The following is a 21,883-nucleotide window of genomic DNA, read 5'->3' on the forward strand; positions in this document are numbered from 1 at the left end:
ACTCAGAATAACAGATCAAAAGCCTGAGTCTATATGCTAGCTCTACTAGTGATGTTGGACAAATAATTTGGTTTCTAAGTCAAATTTTCTTTAGCATAAAAATGAATAAACTCATACCCTTCTCACAAGATAAAATGACACAGAAACTTTAAAATGCTAGACATATATAATACGATATTCTGATAGATGAGTTTCGCCATGGCCAAATGACTAGAAAGGCCTTTTAAGTCCAAGACAGATCTTTAGTAATAAGGTGATACTCTTATTTGAGACATGTGAGCAAGGACTTTTCTTTTGATTTTCAATGTGCTTATGTGAGGTAAGCAAACCAAAAAGTATGTAGTATCTTCTTTGAAAATGTTTTATAAATATATTTGTGAAAACCTACAGGGTACAGGTATTATACATATGGATGTTTTAAGTCTCCACCTAAATTTAGCTGAGTTTAAATACATTTAAAGGACTAATTTCATATTTAGATGAAAATCAATGAAATACATTATATGTCTATATTCAAAAAATTGTTTTCTTTGTTCTGTATACTATGGTATCTTGCATCTTATTCTATTTGCCCTAAAGAAGAAAATGAATATGTTGTGAATCATGTAGACTTAGACGTGTTCACTGAAGGACTACAAATCAGCAAATTATAAGAAGATTAAATTAATTATGGGTGGAGTATGTTGTTCCACTTCTATTTTTATCTAGAATTATTTTCAATTAGTCTTTTTTATTTTATGTTTTAACTACATTTTAAGTTACAAAGTGGCTTAAAAGAAGCAAATTTGTAACAAAAAGTTATTATTAAATATGGATTTGTCTTTTAAAAAATCGTTTAAAGAAGATTGTGGTATCAAACTGGAAAGTTTTGTAATTTAAAGTTAATGATCAATTTTCTAAATCCCCTTTTCTGTTCTAGCGCTTGAGTTAGATACATCCTAAATATTTAAAGTTATAAAACTAAAATTAAAAATGCATACTAACCAGGTGGAGCCAGAAAGACCAGCAATGTAGGTAGCACAATCCAGAATTCCTGATTCGTATAATGCCTTCATCACACCAGAGAATCCCACCATGGCTCGGAAACCCCCACCTGAACCCAATATGGCTACCACAGGCACCTGAAATGATGCAACAGAGAGATTTGTACACAAAGTAAAAATCATAAAATACAGTTCCCTTTAGTCTCAATCTTTATGTTATACATCCCATATTTTGTCCCAAAGAAGTGTAAGTTAACTTCATACTTTAGTAATGCCTAATTTTTTAAAGGAAGAAAATAAGGCCTGGTGCAATGGCTCACACCTGTAATCCCAGCACTTTGGGAGGCTGAGGCAGGTGGATCACCTGAGGTCAGGAGCTTGAGACCAGCCTGACCAACATGGTGAAACCCCATCTCTACTAAAAATACAAAATAAAAAATAGCTGGGCGTGCTGGCAGGCACCTGTAATCCGAGCTACTTGGGAGGCTGAAGCAGGAGACTTGCTTGAACCCAGGAAGCAGATGTTGCAGTGAGCCAAGATCGTGCCATTGCACTCTAGCCTGGGCAACAGAGCAAGACTCCGTCTCAAAAAGAAAAAGAAAAGAATGTTTCATATAAGAAAACAAAAAAAAGCAACGTCTATTAGAAAAAAAAGTTATTAAAATGACCAACTTACTCTGTTTAATAATAATAATACTCTATATGTGTCCAACCTTTTGCAAATTTTTGACTTGCTTTCAGGGACATTGTTTTATTTAACTCTCATAAATCATGTAAGGTGAGCAGAAGGAAAGTATTTGCTGGTTTTGCAGATGAAAGTTCTATACTGATTATGCTACTTGTGTAAGATCTACTAGTTGGTAATTCGTAGTTGAGTAAGCCCCTTGCCTTCCGGTTACATTTACAGAGAGCATCTTTAACATCTGGTGACCGATCTGATGTTAGCAGTAAAAGAGAGGAAGGTGGGTGGTCAGACTTAGGGTTTCTAGCTTTGCTCTTAAGCAGATGATGCTATCATTACCCAGAACAAGAATCCCAAGGCATGAAGTTAGGTGAAGGAAGAAACAGTGTGCTCAGTCTTAGAAATGCTGAAAACACAACATGAACGCATTGTGTTTCAAGTATTGGCACCTGATCCCTGAGTGGCCACTTATCAATATGACGTATACATATATTCATGGAATGATTATTTTACAACCAGAAGGACCAAAAAGATTGTATAGTCATAAGAGATAGTAGTTGTAAGGAAGCCAGATAAGAATTTAGAACAAAGGGGAAGGATTTGAATTAAGCCTTGAAAGGCGGTTGAGTATATAGGCAGTATAATAATAATAATAATAATACTAGCAAACATGTATCCTTTAAATTGGGAAAGAGAAATCTGCAGAGTCCAGATCTTATTAGAGTTAGAGCAGTGAATAGTAGAACACCTAGGACTAAATTCCTGACCCAGAGCTGTACTCTAACAAGTGGTCTCAAATCAAAAAACACTAGGCATCAAACTACATGCAAACTGGAAACCTCATAATGAAAGCACACTCTACAAGTGCAGTGCAATGGAAGGATCTAAATGGCTTTGAACCTGTGTATGTATGTATGTGTATATGTGTGTATGTCTGTGTATCTTTATATAGATGTATATGGGTTTGTATAAACACCATGCTCTCAAACACAGATTTTTAAACTGTAAATAAAGTAAAATATGTAAGTCCTTAAAAGCTTGTCTGGAGGGGGAAATAAAGCTAAGGTAGGAAACTAAAGTACGTTATACAGAGGATGAATAGAGTACAATAAAGTATTAGGTGCAGCAGTAGTTATAAGAAAGCTAGATATGAAGTTAAAATGAAAAGGAGGGATTTGAATTCAGCCTTGAAAGGGGGTTGAGTTTGCAGGCAGTATAAGAAGAATAATAATAACAATAAAAGCAAGCATTCAACATTGCTATGTGCTCAGTTCTGGGCCTAGGGTTCAGGTCAAGATAGGCATAAGCAGGAAAGGGTATGTGATTTGGGAACCAAACTACTTGGGGTCTTAGTATTGTAGCAGGTGTATATTAGGGAATTGGGAAAATAGGATTATGAAGGGCATTGAGGAAAAGCAATTTCAAGATTAATACTGTAAAACATGGAAGGTTGTTCGTATTCAAAAAATATTTGGGGGCATTTGAGTCTAGGTATGGTTAATTGTAGCATTGTATTATTAAAAATAACCAATCCAATACAAATCAGGTAGTTCAGAATAGAGAAAAAAAAATCTTAGTAGCAGATCATACTGTTCAACACACAGCCAACAGCCTGCACTGTTATTCAACATGAGATTTAATAAGATAAACTAGAAAAATGAACTTAAGAGCTTCTCTAATCCCGAGAAAACAACCTCCCAGATGTACTTCTTCAAATGCCAACAGTGCGACACACACTGAAGATGCATATGGTACATTGCTTGGAATTTTCTGGAAACAGTCTCCTGTTAAACTGCAATTCGTGCGTTAGGTATCCTACTGTTCTCATTATCGCTTTGAAGTAATTCTGAAGGAGGTTTTCAGGTCACGGTTTTAATTCAGATACTTCTGTTGTCATCAGGGGAAGGAAAATGTCAGATATTTGTATATAAAGTTGAATAATCAAATAATTGACTGTGCAGATTATAATTACCTTCATTTGTTAAGTATGCATTTATATTATATCATTTAATTTTCATAACCTATCAGTACATATTATTACTCCGTTTGTTTGTTTGTTTTGTTTTTGAGACAGGGTCTCTCTCTCACCCACACTGGAGTCTCTCTCTGTCACTCAGGTTGGAGTGTACTGGCATAGAGATGGGGATTTGCCGTGTTGCCTAAGCCTCCCAACGTGCTGGGATTACAAGCATGGGCCACCACACTGGGCCTATAACCCCATTTTTAAAAATAAAGCAATTTAAAACACAAAGAATATATTTTTTTCCAATGTCACAAAGCTAGAAAGTAGTATTTGGAGTCAAAGTTGGGTCTGCCATATAACAAAGCTATTATTTCACTATGCTCTACTTTGTCTCTCAAAACAAATAGCCCCTACTTTTCCCCAACTAATGCTGTGTCCTAAGGCCAAGAAAATCCTCTGTGCTCAGTTTACTTATTATAAAAGTATCGATCTTGATATATTAATGTAGAAAAATATTGATCTTGAAGCTTTTAGTGACTAGTAACATTCTAGATTCTGTAACACCTACAGTAACATGAATTATAAAACTATAAAATTATAACTATGAACTATAACAAAGAATGGGAAATTAGATTTGTCAAGAACATATCGTATGTGCCTTGCACTCTCTCACGGACACTCTCACACAATTTATTTCATTTACTCTTCCCAGCTCTCAAAAGGAAATCATTGTTTGTTTCATTTTTCAAGTGAGGAGTGCAGATAACAACTAATAGCTAATAAGTAGTACAACCAGGATTTGAGCTGAGGTATGTCTGGCACCAAAATTCCTGGCTCTTTCCTTTGTCATTGCTCAGAATGAAAGGGGTAACCTTTATGGAGTGAAAGCACTGATGCTTCGTCAAACTATATTTCAAATTATGTATCACTTCAAATAATGTCAGGACAATTTTACATAATAAACAAAGATTAAGTTTAGAGTTTTAATAGTCTTGCTCATTCTGAAATAATGTTCAAAGAAATAATACGAAAGTTATATGGTTCAGCTGTTAGTCATAGATCTAATTTAAGAGAATCAAATATGTGTTCCTGAGAAGGTTTGGGGTTATATTTGGACCTAGTATCACTAATATTTAGATATAAATGATGTCAATAAATATTTCTCATACTTCCTTCATAGGATTATGGGAAATGAGTTTTTGTTTACCAAAAACTTTGTGTTTTGATTTAATTATCCTGGCACATAAACTTACTGACATTATTAATTGCCTCCCTTTCAAAAGAAAATTCTGAAGTATTCAAGAATATTTTTATTTGTCATAGAGAGTTAGATAAATACATTTCTCTCCTTGGCCCCCATATTAGTCAGGGTTCTTCAAAGAAACAGAACCAACAGGATGAGTAGATATATAGACAGAGATTTATTATAATGAATTGTCTCACACCATTGAGACCAGATGAGTCCAAATCTGCAAAATGAGCTGGCGAGCTCCATACCCAGGAGAGCCTATGGTGCAGATGGAAGTCCAAGGGAAGTCAGCTGGAGAATTCCCTCCTGCTCAGTGAGGCAAGCCTTTTTGTCATATTCAGGCCTTGAATGGATTGGATGAGGCCCACCCACATTATAATAGTAAGGATAATCTGCTTACTCAAAGTAAGCAACAACATCGGCAGCAAATCTAGCACTTGCTCTTACATGCCTCTCCATTGCTTCTGACATGCGGATATTTGCTTGCCTCTCCTGGACCCTGTTTCCCTCACAGCTTCTATTTCTCAGCAGTCAAGGGCTTTGAGCCCCTCAGAGTGCACCACCTTGCTGACTGCAGTCTGGGCCCCTTGGACATCTAACCTACTCTCTAGACCAGTTAGACCAATTTCCAGCTCTGTTTTATTCCGTGGCTGTTTATATCCCACCACTTCCTCAGATAAGAAAAATTCAGCTCCATTTCTTGATTCCTGAAACCTGACCTTTGCAAGCCCAGGCCTGCTCAGTTCCTGTTCCTATACTCCACTAAAGGGAGCCCTCCACTGCCTGTCTTTCGATATTTACCATCTGAAAGAGGAATAAAGATTGATAGTACAGAGTGCCATTGTCAGAATGAAGGTGAAAAGAGATGGGAAAATATTCTCGATGAAGGAAAGCAGAAAAACAGGAATGGCAATGCTTATTGACAACTCAAGGTTGATCTCTCTTATCTCCTTCAGAAACTGTCTTGCTCTGCCTCTCCCTCCCCAACTAGATGATCCCTGTTTCTCTGGCCTTTCACTTAACTTATATGACAAATGTAAGTACCAAGTGGCACTCGGAGAATTAATTACTGAAGGCCCATATTTTACTTCTATTTTCATCCAAAGCTGTCTATTTGTTTAAACTGAAATATGGTCCTTATAGTCTTCCTTAAGAAAAAGCATTATCTCTTTTATACTCTGACAACAAGAAGATTCTTTTCTACTTTCATTTCTTTACTACTCTCATTCCAGATTATACTCCCCCAACCAACCTTGTTATGTTATATATAGCTAGTTTTTAGGGGACCTAGAGACTGGATAGTGACATTTCACTTCATAGACACAACCACAATCTGAAAACTTCATCTGACCAAAAACTATTTTAGAACAAGAACATTTTAAAAAGTGGCTTCTGAACTACCAAAATACACCAAAAATCCCCATACACAAAGTCATGTATCTTGCTCAAAGAAAAGATCTTAGCCCTCTTCTCATAAAGAAATTATATTAATTAGAGACACTGTTCTAATAGCAAGTTGGTTTATCAGATTTGAATTCCAGAGCAACAAAGTTGAAAGAGAAAAGGGCGGTGTGAAGAAGTCACTTCAAGCGGCCACACAGGGCACAGAACAGTGGCAGCTGAATGCAAAGGAAGCAGGCCTGAGAATGCCCAAATTGGTTCAGTCTGAGCAAGAAATTACACATTTCAGGAAGATTTCCATCTACATAAACAAAATCAATATTTTTTAAAAAAATCTCAGTACTTAAGAGAATAAACTCTTAGACTTTAAAAAACCTTAACTATTTGACTAGTTCAGTATACAGGCAGGAAAACTAATTAAAAAAACTAGGCCATGGTAAATTTAACAATTATTGACAACGAGTGTTATGCCACAGAATGGCAGCACCCAAGAATATGTATAATATTACTGTTTTACTGAGCAACTATTATGCGCCCCTATACATTTTGCTGGACACTTTATGAGCATCAGTACTCATCCCCTTACCCCAACAGGAGACATTGTCATCATTTTACAAGTGAAGCACAAAGGTAAAACAAAGTTTCCAAATATATACTGCCCAAATTCATTCAACATTTAATTCAACTTTGAGGTCTAACCTGGATACTGTCTGTTTGTATTGAGATGAATAGGACTGTTCTCGTTCGTTGTGCAAACTGCCACAACAGCCCATTCTTCCATACCTTAAGGAGGCCAACTGGCCAGTACTGAACAGAAAGTGAAGACTTTGATAGGGGACAAAGGATGTGGAAAGTTAAGAGATCCAAGAAGTAACATAAAAATAGGAAAATGTTACTTTTGTTATGGGAATGGGTGGTGCTGATAACTTCTAAACTGATTATTTCTGCCAAGAGAGAACAGTGTGGACTGAAACTAAGAAAAGCAACAACAAAAGTTTTAATTTCATAAATGACTTCCAAACACATGAATTTAATATTTTTTGAAGGACAGCACAGAGAAAAAGCATAATTACCTCATTCCCCATCTGTTGCAGAAAAGTTATTTTACCGTCATTTGTATGAACACGAAGTGAAGTTATATTTTCCCAGGAAGACTTACTAATCATTTCCACAGAAGGAGGAGTGACTAGAGGTGGCAGCAGAAACTTACTTTTTGAAAATAAGAACCTAAGAAAAAATGCCAGCCAGTGTGTCCTACATGAATTTCTAACTCAAGAGTCTAAGCCAAGATCTCATCAAAACCTTCTCCTTAACCAGTGTTTCCCTAGCAACCTGATACTGGTGTTCCTGTTTCAAAACTGTGACCTCTCTCTAGCAAAGCTACTCCATGCATACAAAGACTAAATCTGTGCCCTGATACATACAACAAAATATTCACCAAGGATCTACCATACTAGGAACTATGCTAGGTGTTTGAAATATAGAAATGAATAACACAGATATTGTCCTGGCCCTCACAAAACTTAAATTCTAATGGAGAAAACAATCACACTCACCAATATTTTTACAAGAAGTTTTTTTAAGTACAAGCATGGGAAATGATGAGAAGAGAATGTTCATATATGCCATAAGAGAGTATACTGAGAGAACTAATTTAGACTTAGGGGTAAGGAGGGAGGAGATGATTTGGGAGAGTCTCAGAAGAAATTATCTGTGTGCTCATTAAAGAATAGGAGAGTGTTAGCTAAAAGTGGGGTGAAGTGGAGAGAGGGGTTGTATAGGGGAAGCCTATTGCGGTGAGAGGAAGCACTGTACAGGAGACCTCCAACCGGGAAAAGATTCTGCAGAGACAGAGAACTAAGAGGTGCTTACTGGGAGGGAGTAGAGAAACTTGGGATAAACTGGCAAAAATGAAGCTAGAAAGAAGCTATGGAGCTAAGAGTCTAAGAGCAGTGGAAGGATTTTAAGCTTGGGACGGACTGAATTAGATTTCTGTTTTGAGACGTTCACTCTGAATTCATTATAAAAAGAAAGTGGGAAGAGGGAAGACAAGTACAAGTCCTCTAAATACACAAACATATGTAAGTCCTCTCTATACAAGGCACAGAGAAAGACAAGACATTGCGTTCAGATTTAGATAGGCTGAGTTTGAGATGCTGGGAGGAATACATGTAAAGAAATCAAGTAAGTGTGTAGATATTTAGGTCTGAAGCTCAGAAGAGCGGTTCTAAGTTGTTGATATGCATGTCCCTAGCACACAGGTGTTGGGCGACATCATAGGCCAGAGAGAAATTTCTTGTTGTTGTTGTTATTGTTGTTGTTGTTGTTTGAGACAAGGTCTCACTTCGTCACCCAGGCTAGAGTACAGTGGCAGCATCTTGGCTCACTGCAGCCCCTACTTCCTGGGTTCAAGTGATCCTCCTGCCTCAGCCTCCCAAGTAGCTAGGACCACGGGTGCACACCACCACACCTAATTTTTTTGTATTTTTTGTAGACATGGGTTTTCACCATGTTGACCGGGCCGGTTTTGATCCTCCTGCCTCGGCCTCCCAAAATGCTGGGATTACAGGTGAGAGCCACCATACCCTGACTCAGAATCCTAGATTTAAATCTCAATTGCCTAGAAAAACATATTTCTCACGGAGCATGGTGGCATGAACCCCATAGTCCCAGCACTTTGGGAGGTCGAGGCAGAAGGATCACTTGAACCCAAGAAATCGAGGCTTCAGTGAGCCAAGATGGTGCCGCTGCACTGCAGCCTGAATGACAAAGCGAAACTGTCTCAAAACATGAAAGAAAGAACTAGAATGAGGAGAAAGAGGACCTAGGACTATGACTTGAGGAACTACTATAGGTAAGGAATGCTCAGATGAAGAAGAGCTGGTAAAGAACACCAAAGAGGCATGATGAAGACCATGAAAAGGGAGTAAGTGAAGAGTAGACAATGTTTCGAAATGTAAGGAGACATCTGTCATTTGCAGCTGTAAGGTTAGTTAAGATAGGGCAAGAACAAGACCCTGTGCATTTATTAGTACTGGTGTCTAAAGGAGGTAGAATAAGTTTGTATAAAAAATGTTGGAAACGTTTGTGAAGGTAAGGAGAGAAATAGAGCAGAAGGGAGGAGAGAATACAGAATCCAGGAAATGTTTTTTGTTCTTTATTTTCTTTTTATATCTGAGTTTAGAACATGTTTATATTTTTATAGGAAATATCCACACGGAGGTAGATGCTGACAATACAGGTTGAGAGTGATCTGGGAAAATATGAATAACAGATATATTGGGGTTCTCAAGAGGAGCTTCGGATCCATATCTGATGGATATCTGCATTTGAAAGCAAAGGGAGTATTTTTTCTATTGGACTAGGAGGCAGGTTGCAAAGGACAGCCATCGGTTATGGAGTATGTCAATTTTATAGCAAGAAATGAAGGATTTGTCATCTCCTAACTTTTTATTTCTCTATCATTAGGAGAGAAGTCCATCTGTTGTGAGGGAAACAAGAAGTAGTCAGCCATTAACAGTAAAGAAAATAATTGTTGCAAATAAAATAGAAAGAAATTAGGCAGGGAAACTCTGAGATTGCAAGGCATGATCTCTCAAATAAAGTTGACAATCATGACTTACAAGAAATATGAATTTCCTCCTTTTTCCTCTAGCAAGCTCATACCTCAAGGCATGGCCAACTGTCTTCAACTCTAAAAGAAATTTCTATCATCTCTGCTGCAGAGAGTGAGTCATCCTCTTGTGATCACTTGCATCCCTCAGTTCACACCTCTTTATTAAGAACTTAACACATCATGGGTTTTGTTTGCTTAAATATCATTCTTCCAAAGAAGGCTTTAAAATCACTAAGGAAAGTAACTCCTCAGGGCTAGCCATCTCAGCTTTATTCTTCTCTAGCGCTTAGCACAGTATTTCAATAAATCACAAATGTTAGAAATGAAAAGAATTTGTAAAATCATTTTTCTGTTTTGAGGGTATACCAATACCAAATAAGGATGGCAACAAAAAGAAAAATGTTATAGAATTGCTACTGAACAGTTATCTCTATTAAAAGAAACACACGTACACACACTAAAAACTTCAGAGAAGCTATAAATTTCTGAATAATGTATAGAGAAGACAGTTTTTTCAAGAACTAATTAGCCTGACGTGATAAACAATCACAAGTTCTAACAAGGATCTATTGTGGTGACAAGCAAGATACAGGATTTGGCCAGGCATGGTGGCTTGTGCTTGTAATCCCAGCACTTTGGCAGGCAGAAGTGTAAGGATTGCTTGAGCCCAGGAGTTTGAGACCAACCTGGGAAATATAGCAAGATCTCATCTCTAGAAAAAAAATTATATATATATAATTATATATATATGTGTGTGTGTGTATATATATGTGTGTGTGTGTATATATATGTGTGTGTGTATATATATATAAATATAAATTTTCTGGGTGTAGTGGCATGCACCCATAGTCCTGGCTGCTTAGGAGGCTGAGGCAAGAGGATCACTTGAGCCCAGGAGTTTGATGATGCAGTGAGCTATGACTGTCCCACTGCACTCCTGCCTGGGCAACAAAGCCAGATCTTGTCTCAAAAAAAAAAAAAAAAAAAAAAAAAAAAAAAAAAAAAAGATGCAGGATTAAAGAAAAGTCTCTCTCTTTTTAACATAAACTTAAATGAAGGTTTCCTTAGTTTTCTTTAAGCAAAACTTCCCCTTAAGCAGCATCTCATCTTAGAATCTGCTCCTATAACAACACAAGTCACTCTAGCATCAGTAGGTTGGCTTTTGAACCCTACCCCCACCTAAAACATATTTGCAAATCTTCAACCACATGTGGGATGGGGTTATCATTTGGCTCCCTTACTCAGAATTTATGTCTCGTTTCCAACTGTATTCTGCCCTTAATTTGCAATAATCTCAAATTCCTACAAGAATGAATTCCAAGAAATTAATTTACTTATGAAATTATTTTAGGAAAAATTTAATGAAATTAATTCCTACAAGAAATAATTCAAGAGTGTATAAGACTATGCACATATATGTTTACTTATGTATTTAATTAAAATATTATTTTTATGAAAATAAATTATATTCATTTGACATATTCAATTAACAGGAAAGCTCAACTAAATAAATAAGTAAAAGATTACCTGATATGCCACTAACAAGAAACTTCATTATCATTTGATGAGCATCATTGCAGCAATTAATCTTTGTAGGTTTCAGATAGAAAGATGGACAGATATATAGAGAGAAAAATAGATAAGTAGATTAGGTAGGTGATTGATAGATACATAGATAAAATAAATGATGGATAGATAGCCAAAAAGTAGATTATAAGATATATGATTGAATAATAAAGGATGTTACATTTTCCTGGAATTTAAGGAAAGAAAAAGCAAAGTACAATTGAAGGATTTTACTTTCAATATTTGTTTATATTTATAGTCCAGTATTTCTCCATAATTAGGATTATAAATCATTTCTTCATCTTAATGATTTTTATAATCCTAATTATAGAGAAATATTAGAATACAAATATATTATAAGCAAATATTGAAAGTAGGATCCTTCAATTTGGTCAATTTTAAATATCATTAAACTCTACTACAAAATATAAAGAATTTGGAACATTTTCTTTTTTCTCCCCATCACATGTGCCTACATTTGTTAATCGCATCATCATTAACAAGATTTATGGCGTTTTCTTCTTGTTCTATAATGATGATTTCCACAGTTTAATTTTAGCCTACATTTAAATTAATTAATTTTAATCCTTTTATATTTTAGACTAAATTTTTCCTATTGATAAAATAAATTCTATTTCATGCATAAGTATGCCTTTTTGAAATACATATATTTAAATAAGTAAATAAAATGTGGTACATCCAGATGATGGAATAATATTTAGTACTAAAATAAAATGCACTATCTAAATGATGAAAAGACATGGAGGAAACTTAAATTCATATTACTAAGTGAAAGAAGCCTATCCGGAAAGGCTACATACTGTATGATTCCAACTATACGACATTAGGCAAACTGACAAAAGGCAAAGCTATGGAGACAGTAAAAGTATCAGTGGTCTTGGGGTAGGGATTAGAGATGAATAGGTGGAGCACAGAGGATTTTTAGGACAGTGAACTACTATGTATGATACTATGATGGTGGATGCATGTCATTACACATTTGTCCAAACCCCATAGAATGTAGACCACCAACAGTGAACCTAACGTAAACTATGGACCTGGGTGATACTGATGTGTCAATATGGGTTCATTGATTGTAACAAATGTACTACTCTGGTGTGGGATGTTGATAGTTGGGGAGTATAATGGTTAATTTTATTTATCAGCCTGACCAGACTAAAGGATACTCAGATCACTAGAAAAACATTCTTTCTGGGGGTGCTCATGAGGGTGTTTTCCAAAGAAAAACATGTGAATCAGCACACTGAGTAAAGAAGACCCACCCTCGCCAATGGGTGCACACATCATTCCATCCTTGGAGGGCCTGAGGAGAACAAAAAGGTGGAAGGCGAGCAATTGTCTCTCTGTCCTTGAGCTGAGACATCCCCTTTCTCCTGCCCTTAGACATTGTTGCTGTGGGTTCTCCTACCTTCAGACTTCAAGACTCCCACCTCCCCCTCCAACTGCCCAGCCTCTGACTGGGAGTTACTCCATTGGTGCATCTTTGTCTTGGACGAAATTGTACCACTGGCTTTCCTGGTTCTTCAGTGTGCAGATGGTATAGCGTGGGACTGCCTGGCCTCCATAATCATGTGAGCCAAGTTTCATAATAAATCTCTTCATATCTACTGTGTATATCTTTTGGTTCTGTTTCTCTGGAGAACCTGACTAAACTTGTGAGGTTGTGCAGGGAGAAGAAGCATATTGGAACTCTCTGTGCTTTTGGCTCAATTTTGTTGTGAACTTAACACTGCTCTAAAATATAAAGTAAAAATAAAAACTATAGCTGATAAATGTTACCAACTAAGGCACTATTTGTGATGACCTTCCTCAAAGAGTTTTCATTTACAAATCACTTACCTTACCTTAAAAAACTAAAGGAATAATGCTCAATCTCAATATTGCCGTATTTGGATAAAATTCTTGGGGAAATTGTCCAAGATAAATTATTATTAAAGTATAGCAACACTTGAAAAATTTCCAACTCACATCACGTGCAGAATTCAATCCTTCACTATTCTTTGGACCCAAGAGTTTTTTCATGCTCTCCCTTATGTTTTCTTTTCTCTGTTGTCTGAAAGTCTTCTCCTGATCACACAGAGCCATACTAAATCGTAGGTCTGGGCATGAGCTGTAATACCAAACAGATTAAAGTCATGAGCCAATGCTCCCAGTGGTCTGGTTTCCCATCCAGCCGGCTCTTCCAAGTCCCTAGGAGCCACACTGATACATGCTGACTGCTTCCCTCAAGCCATTTTCTAAGCAGGGACCTAAAATAAGAGGATAAAATGATGGCTATCTTAAAGCAGCATTTTCCACGCCATGTTTTCAGAGAAAAAGGACTTTTCAATGCTTCAGATAAACAAGCAAACAAACAGCCCCTGATAGGTTGAATATTATAACAAAGACTGGGAAGTGCTTCAGTAAAGAACCCTGTTTATATTTGTTTGGCACAGGATCTCCCAAACTTACTTGACCAAGAATTCCTTCCCTTATCTCTCCACCCTTCACTATTCCACCATGATAATTACTTTCTAACATCCCAAAGAGCCAGCATTCTGAGGAACATATTTGCAGAAATATTCTTAATTAATTGTCTTGTATAAGGGATGCCCCCCTCTAACAAAGAAAATAACTTCTAATCACAGAACTTGAGATAACCACAAATAAGTGTACAACTAGAGGACTTTAGAACCCTTTAAATTATATATATGTTATCTTGCTAATAAAGGCAGTAGCAATTTCTCTACACTATGCCAGAAACCACATTAGGTATTACATATGAATCATTGCAAGAACGATGGGAGTAATCACTACACATTATTATACAATATATTATTATATACTACAGCTTTATAAATTAGAAAACTATGGCTCTGAGAGGTTAGGATCACATAGTAAACATGTGATGTACTTTCACCATGCCACATATAAGAAATATCTTAATACTGAAGTCTAAATACCAACTACTGAATTTAAAAATACTTTTTAAAAATCTGTCGGCCTACGTTGGAATGTGAATAAATCCAAAATGTAGAAGTCAAGAATTATCACCAGTAAAATATGTCTCTTTACCATTCATAAAAGGCCTTACCTTAATTGTAAATAAATTTTAAATCTCATTTCTGTTAGTTCAGTATATTTCTTCCTTGTAAAATACAGAATGAGACTGCTGAGCCTCTGAGCTATGTTCCTTATGGTCATAGTTGATCATTACAAATAATAGTTTAATTACTACTTCCCAAAGGATAAATATAGGTACCTCCCAAACGAGAAAGTATAATTAATAACCAAAAAATTAATTTCACTAGTGAATTTATTAATGATACTATTATTAAAATAACTGATATGAAAATATTTTAAACACTTATTTTCTAGTGCTAGAACGGTAAAATAACACTAATATTCTCATGCATCAATTTTGGGAATATAAATTTGTTAAAAAGCAATTAAGCAGTATTCAAATTAGGATTAGCAATATGGCATATTCAAAAATAAATAGAATATAGATTCCTTTTGACCTAATAATTCTATTTCTGGAGAGCTATTTTAAGGGAAGTAATGAAAAATTTTTAAAGATAATTTAAAGAAATGGTTGCTGGACTGTATATAAAAGTATTAGGTTACATAATTATTAAATTTGATTTTGGAAATTATGTAACAAGGGGGAAAATAGTAAGACAGTGAGTTAACATTTTTTAAGTCTAGTCTTGGGCTACACTCTTTTTCTATTACTATTCTTTATAATGACGTATTAGGTTAGATATCTTCTGAACACTATAAGAAATTAAAATCTTACCTGTGCCGTTGCCTCTATGAAACCTCCTCAACTTTATTTCATTTTCTGCTCCTTAAAGGTAATCACTACTGAAATTTAATCCTTATCATACTAATATATTTGTTGATAATTTTGTAATATATATTTATGTTCCTAAGATAGTCATTTTGCAGGATTTTAGTTTTGTTATAAGTGTTATCAGTGGAAATTATTTTTTCCAATTAACACTTTTTTTTCACAGTAGATATGCTTAGAAAGTATTTCTTATTTTACCAGTGAGTAAAAAAGTGATTAGAAATCTATCAATCATTAACATAATTAGCAAGTGGTAGATTTAAATCTAGGTCTTATTGTTCTGGAAGCCATGTTCTCTCTAATATACTGTGTTGTTATATATAATTGTTAAAAATGAATCACGATTTTTAAAAAATTTTGAACAGTATAATGACCTTGATGTTTTAAGGATATCAGTTTTTAAAATCTGGAGGAAAATTCAAAAACTTCTGAGTAATTTTATAAATTCAGTAATAGAATTATGGCTAATTTACTTCTCTTTTTATGCATTTTTTTAACTTCCTAATTAATTCTTTCTTGATTTTATGTTAGTTTTAATAGAAGATATGACATGAAAAAATTTTCTTTGAATAAATTGTTCTTTGAAAACAGTTTTTATTCTAGAGCTGACATAAAATAATATATATAAAAAAGAAATTTTTAATATTATAAAAATATGGCCCTAATTACCTCAGTGAAGACTATTCCCCATTAAACAAAAGCATTACTTCCATAGTCAGTCAAATAACAAGTGTTTCTAATCTCATGCCAAAATATACCACTTTTAAGCAAGAATGAACTTAATACAAAATAATGCAAACAATAACTTGGACTATCCTTTGATATTTGCTGACATATATTAATAGGTTATGGAAATTTATGCCAATCATTTACTAAGTCAAATCCACATGTTCCAGGGATCAGAATACAATAAATAAATGCCTAAACCCAATGTATGCATTATCATACATTTGCCAAATCACCAGATGTGAAAATTTTAAGTTAGTTTTCGTGGCATTTGTGTACAATATGTACTAGTAACTTTGGTCAAATCAAGTTCAACAGGGAAGTTCAAGGAGATGCAGAGAGGTTAAGGGAACTCATTATTACATCAGAGATCAGTTAGATCAAGGCAGACTTGCCTCCCCTAAAATTCGCCATTTGAAAATAAGTACATGATTTCCTAACGTTCATTTTTGGAGGCCATTTTGAAAGAGCAGTATGCTTCATGGAACGTTATTAGTAGTAGTCTGGCTGGGTCACTATGAACAAAATCAGTCTCAATTTTCAGTGTTTCATCTATAAAAATTATTACAGTTTCCTGTTTATGTTCACTTCTATGTTTTTGAATATCTACCTCAATCAACAATAGAAGATGCACTTAAATAACTGCATTCATTTCTATGGGGATAGATGTACGACTAGAGGGAGCACTCTTTTGAAAAGCACTTATTCTGACATTATTATATGACCACGAAACTATTGGAAAAATAAGCAAAGTATATGAAAATATAAGAATAATGACTATAAGAATATGCTTATAAAGATTTTGTAGATATTAACAGATAACTAAAAAAAGCAAAGTAAACATAATGCACTCTACATATTCAAAGCTGCAGAATTATATATATATATAAAATTCTTTAACAATTAAAATAAATTAGTGGATCACTCACAGTATTTCTCATCCAGCTAAATAAATGCACTTACCAAACTTCAAGAGACATTTCTAGAATCATTTCAGTGACCTAAAAAAAGACATATTAATCAGATTAGGTCATAAAGTAGATGTGTGTTTTATATAATGGAAACAAACTCAGAATAATTTTTGAGTGCCAGATTATTTTTAATCTAAACAAACAAAACCCTAAAAATAAAAGTAACACAGCTCCATGAAGACCCTAAACTACAGATGCATTTCAGTAAACCAACTTTTTGGTATTTTTTTAATAAGTCTACTTAGTAAGTCATTTTAGCAAACACAAGAATTATCTCTGCCTAGGTTGTTTTCCTCCCTCAGTAAAATAAAGTAGCTCACCACAATTACTATTTACAAAACATAAAAAGTGCCTGAGATATAAAAACTACTGAGATGTTGTGTCTATTATTTAGGAGCTGCCTCAAGCCACAAAATCAGAAGCTGTAAGAGCCCAGAGGTTAGAATCAGCCTGGGTGAAAGTTCACACATGTGTATCTGAGACAAGTGCAGGCTGTAGTAACCTGGAAATACAACACCCACGCATGGTGGGCAGTAGACCTAGGGTCCAGCCAACTGTGGTTGACTCAGGAAATATCTACTAATGAGATCTGAAGCCTCCGGTTTTTATTTATTTCAACACTATTTGAGGCTATCAAACATATTGAAGGATGGCATCCTGCCAGAGAGACAATTTTTGTCTAAAGGAAAAGAAAATGGCTAATATCCACTTAAGATATTAAGAGTTGTTTTTCCAGAGACTGTAAATCTGTTGTACAGAAAGACCTTCTCAATATTATCCCTGGCATTAGCTATGAAAAATGCAGCTGTAGATTGTTATGAAAACCAAATGAGAAAATGCTTTGAAAGTTGTTACACAGTTGTAAACGTGTTATTATTTTTATTGTATCGGGTTAGTGTAAGAACGTAGATAGAGCTAACTTGTTCAATAAGTTCAAGTAGAACAGAACTAGGATATACCTCTTGAAATGTGAAGAGGAAATTTTTAGAATCAATATAAAATGCTATAGATTATTAGATTTACCCTTGTGAGTTTCAAGGAAAGGAAAAACACAAACTAGAAGGAGATTTCCAAAAGGTTAAAATAAGTTCATTCAGATGATTGATTCTCAGAGCTGAATTTTATGAGTAAGAAAAAGGTATTGAAATCATCTATACAAAAATTTTCCTCTCTCACTAAACTGTAAGCTCTGTCTTATATAGGTTCCTATTACTGGTTCATTGTATAGTATTTGGCATACAACAGATACCACATATTTGTCAAATTACTGTTCGCCTGTGTGTGTGTGTGTGTGTGTGTGTGTGTGTGTGTGTACCTGAGGAGGAGGGCATCAGGCAATCTTTTCTCATCAAGAAATAGTTGATTACTATTGGAGACAAAATCATGGGATGGTCTGAACCAGACAGCAGTTCCTATATATAGAATACTCTGAATGTTCATTAATCAAAGAAGCATATACATATTTTTAAAGTTAATAAAGTAATTGAGAATCCTAGGACAAATGGAATAATGCATGCCCAGATGAAAGTAACGTCAAAGGGTGATTGGCTACCAAACAGGGAATGCAATTTAGAAGAAAACAAGATATGGGTAAAGCATGGTCTGTATTTTTTTTCAAGAAATACATAAAAATTGCCCCTTAAAATGATAGTAGATTTAATGTTTTTATCTCCAGAAGGTAAAGCCATCATGAGTGGATGGAAATAACATGAACAATATTACAACTCTATGTAGAGTTTTCTAATAAATGGAAAGATTCAAGGCCTCTTTCGTTGTGCCACCTCATGACAGAAAGTGTTCAAGAAAATGCTGCTTCCCAGCAGGCAGGTCTTCAAGCAATTTATAAATTACATATCCAATGTTTGGCCAGGTGTGGTGGCTCACACCTGTAATCCCAGCACTTTGGGAGACTAAGGCAGGTGGATTACCTGATGTCAGGAGTTCAAGACCAGCCTGGCTAACATGGTGAAATCTCATCTCTACTAAAAATACAAAAATTAGCCAGGCATGGTGGCGCATGCTTGTAATCTCAGCTGCTCAGGAGGCTGAGGTAGGACAATCACTTGAACCCAGGAGGCAGAGGTTGCAGTGAGCCGAGATTACGACACTGCACTCCAGCCTAGGCAACGAGAATGAAGATTCTGTCTCAAAAAAGAAGAAAAAAAAATTTATATATATATATATATATGTGTGTGTGTGTGTATATATATATACACACACACACACACATATATATATATATAAAATGCTTGAATATATCCAATGCCTGTTTGTTCTGACAGCTCCATGAATAAGAGGAAAATCAACCATGCTGCATTTATAGTCAAATTTGTCTTCTCCACTAGCACGCACTTTCTATATCTACATTTCTTGGCTAAGACATTCATGATCCTGGATGGACTGACAAGACTCTTTAAACAAAGGCAGGATAAAGGAAGAGAAGGCACAGGATTTTTCTGACAGTCTGAATGTTACAGGCTGTGCTGCTAAGGTTCTTGTCACACGGATTAGGATCCTCACTTCCACACTGCCCAAGTGGGTCACCCACAACCAGAAGGAAATTTAAAACACTCTTACTGGGTGCACGATGTTCAGACATGCTATGTATGATAAGCTTGATGTTTACAATCACTCTGCACCTTTTACCTAGAACATGCCATTCAGATAAAAACATGTACTTCCTGTGAGGCATTAAACAATTACTCTAAACTTCTTCCCACACACTGCATAAAGCATCTCTGCATTACAGGCTTCCACGCTGCTTGTATTATCAAGACAATTACAAAGAAGAATGACCACCTCTTCCAGGCTTGCCCCAACACCCTAATACCTAGCTAGGAACTAGAACTAATTAGAACTCCACCTTTTTTAGGAAGGAGTAGGCTGTGTCGACATGTATTCTTGTGAAAAGCAGCAATGTCATCTTTGAATTCCCCAGTGGAAAGCAATTTTAGATGTTTACAATTGGAGATTTTCACTTACAGGAGGGTGGGCAGAACTGGAGGAGACAAACTATAAAAACTAAAAGCCATTTCAGCCTTCAAATAATTTTTAAAGGATCTAACCTATGAATTATCTTGAAAACTTTCCACAGTCATTTTGAAATAATGAAGCTTAAAGCAACAAGCATAGTGCCTGACAATAAGGAGGTCCTTTAAAACAGCAGTCCCCAACCTTTATGGCACCAGGGAGCAGTTTTGCGGAAGACAATTTTAACGTGGACCAGGGTGGCGGGGTGGGAGGGGGCATGGTTTCGTGATTCAAGTGCATTACATTTATTGTGCACTTTATTTATATTATTATTACACTGGAATATATAATGAAATAATTATACAACTCACCATAATGTACACAGTGGGAGCCCTGAGCTTGTTTTCCTGCAACTAGGCCTTCCACTGGGGGTGAGGGGGGACAGTGACAGATCCTTAGGCATTAGATTCTCATAAGGAGCATGAACCTAGATCCTTCACACGTGTAGTTCACAACAGGGTCCACGTTCCTGTGAGAATGTAATGCCACCGCTGATCTGACACGAGGCAGAGCAGCAATGTGATGGGGAGCGACTGTAAATACTAATGAAGCTTTGCTCCTTTGCCCAACTCTCACCTCCTGCTGTGCAGCCTAGGTCCTAACTTGCCGTAGACCAGATCCAGGGGTTGGGGACCCCTGCTTTAAAATGATTATTACAAAAAAGATGCACATAACAAAATAATTTCAAACTTGAGAACCTATCCTATTAGTAAAGAGTTCTTCAAATATGCCATGACTTCCCTTATGTGCTCCAATATTTACAACACTTACTTTCAATAAAACATTATTTTGAACTCTGATCCCTAATTTACTCATTTTTTTTTCTAGGTAGAAACAAACAGCAATTAATCATCATATTGATTCAATCATTATGCACATCTTTCAAGAGAATTACATATTTTCTGCTTTATCCATATTTACTTGACCTGTGCAGGATAATAAATAAAGTCATTTTTAAAGGGTCATTTTTACTTAGAATCATGTTTCTGTACCTTGTATCTCAATTGTGTAAAGAAGGAACAAGATGTGGATCTGCCAAGGAGGCAATCGAAGTGCAAAGCAGAAATTACAACCCCATCAATACACGCAAACCCACATCTAATAAATTCTGCATGTTTAAAAGTTGAATGAGACACTAGTAAAATAATTTTTTTCTTTTTTTTTTTTTTTTTTTTTTTTAGCTATAAAGTTTTTTAATCACCTGGGTGTAGGTAGACTGAGTCCGAAAAAGGAGTCAGCAAGGGGAGATGGGGTGGGGCAGTTTTACAAGATTTGGGTAGGTAGTGGAAAATTACAGTTAAAGGGGATTGTTCTCTTGTGGGCAGGGGCGGGGGTCACAAGGTGCTTGGTGGGGAGCTCCAGAGACTTATTGTCCAGGAGAAGGAATGTCACAAGGTAATATCAGCAGTTAAGGCAGGAACCGGCCATTTTCACTTATTTTGTGGTTCTTCAGTTGCCTCAGGTCATCTGGATGTGTATGTGTAGGCTTGGGCTCAGAGGCCTGACATTCCTGTCTTCCTATATTAATAAGAAAAACAAAACAAAATAGTGGTGAAGTGTTGGGGCAGCAAACATTTTTGGGGGTGGTATGGAGAGATAAAGGGCAATGTTTCTCAGAGCTGCTTGGGGCGGGATTAGGGGCGGTGTGGGAAGGGTGGCGTGGGAACCTAGAGTGGGAGAGATTAAACTGAAGAAAGTTTTTGTGGTAAGGGGTGATATTGTGGGGTTGTTAGAAGGAGCATTCGTCGCATAGAATGATGGGTGATGGCCTGGATACAGTTTTGTATGAATTGAGAATTATTTTTCAATATATAGTCATGTACTACATAGTTATGTTTCAGTG

The 21,883-nt window shown here is 35.8% G+C and overlaps 1 protein-coding gene across 1 annotated transcript in view; it reads right to left on the reverse strand.

The window, feature by feature from the left end:
* Positions 1-21,883, reverse strand: part of PLA2G4A (phospholipase A2 group IVA) — a 148,032-nt gene that overhangs the window by 54,265 nt on the left and 71,884 nt on the right. The window contains exons 6-8 of the mRNA XM_050783287.1: positions 17,003-17,040; positions 13,450-13,591; positions 985-1,121 (exon numbers count right to left, since the gene is read on the reverse strand). Coding sequence (XP_050639244.1) covers positions 985-1,121; positions 13,450-13,591; positions 17,003-17,040 — 317 coding nt within the window. The remainder of the gene's footprint in view (positions 1-984; positions 1,122-13,449; positions 13,592-17,002; positions 17,041-21,883) is intronic.

This window comes from Macaca thibetana, chromosome 1 (assembly GCF_024542745.1).
Source record: "Macaca thibetana thibetana isolate TM-01 chromosome 1, ASM2454274v1, whole genome shotgun sequence".
NCBI classification, from domain to species: domain Eukaryota; kingdom Metazoa; phylum Chordata; class Mammalia; order Primates; family Cercopithecidae; genus Macaca; species Macaca thibetana.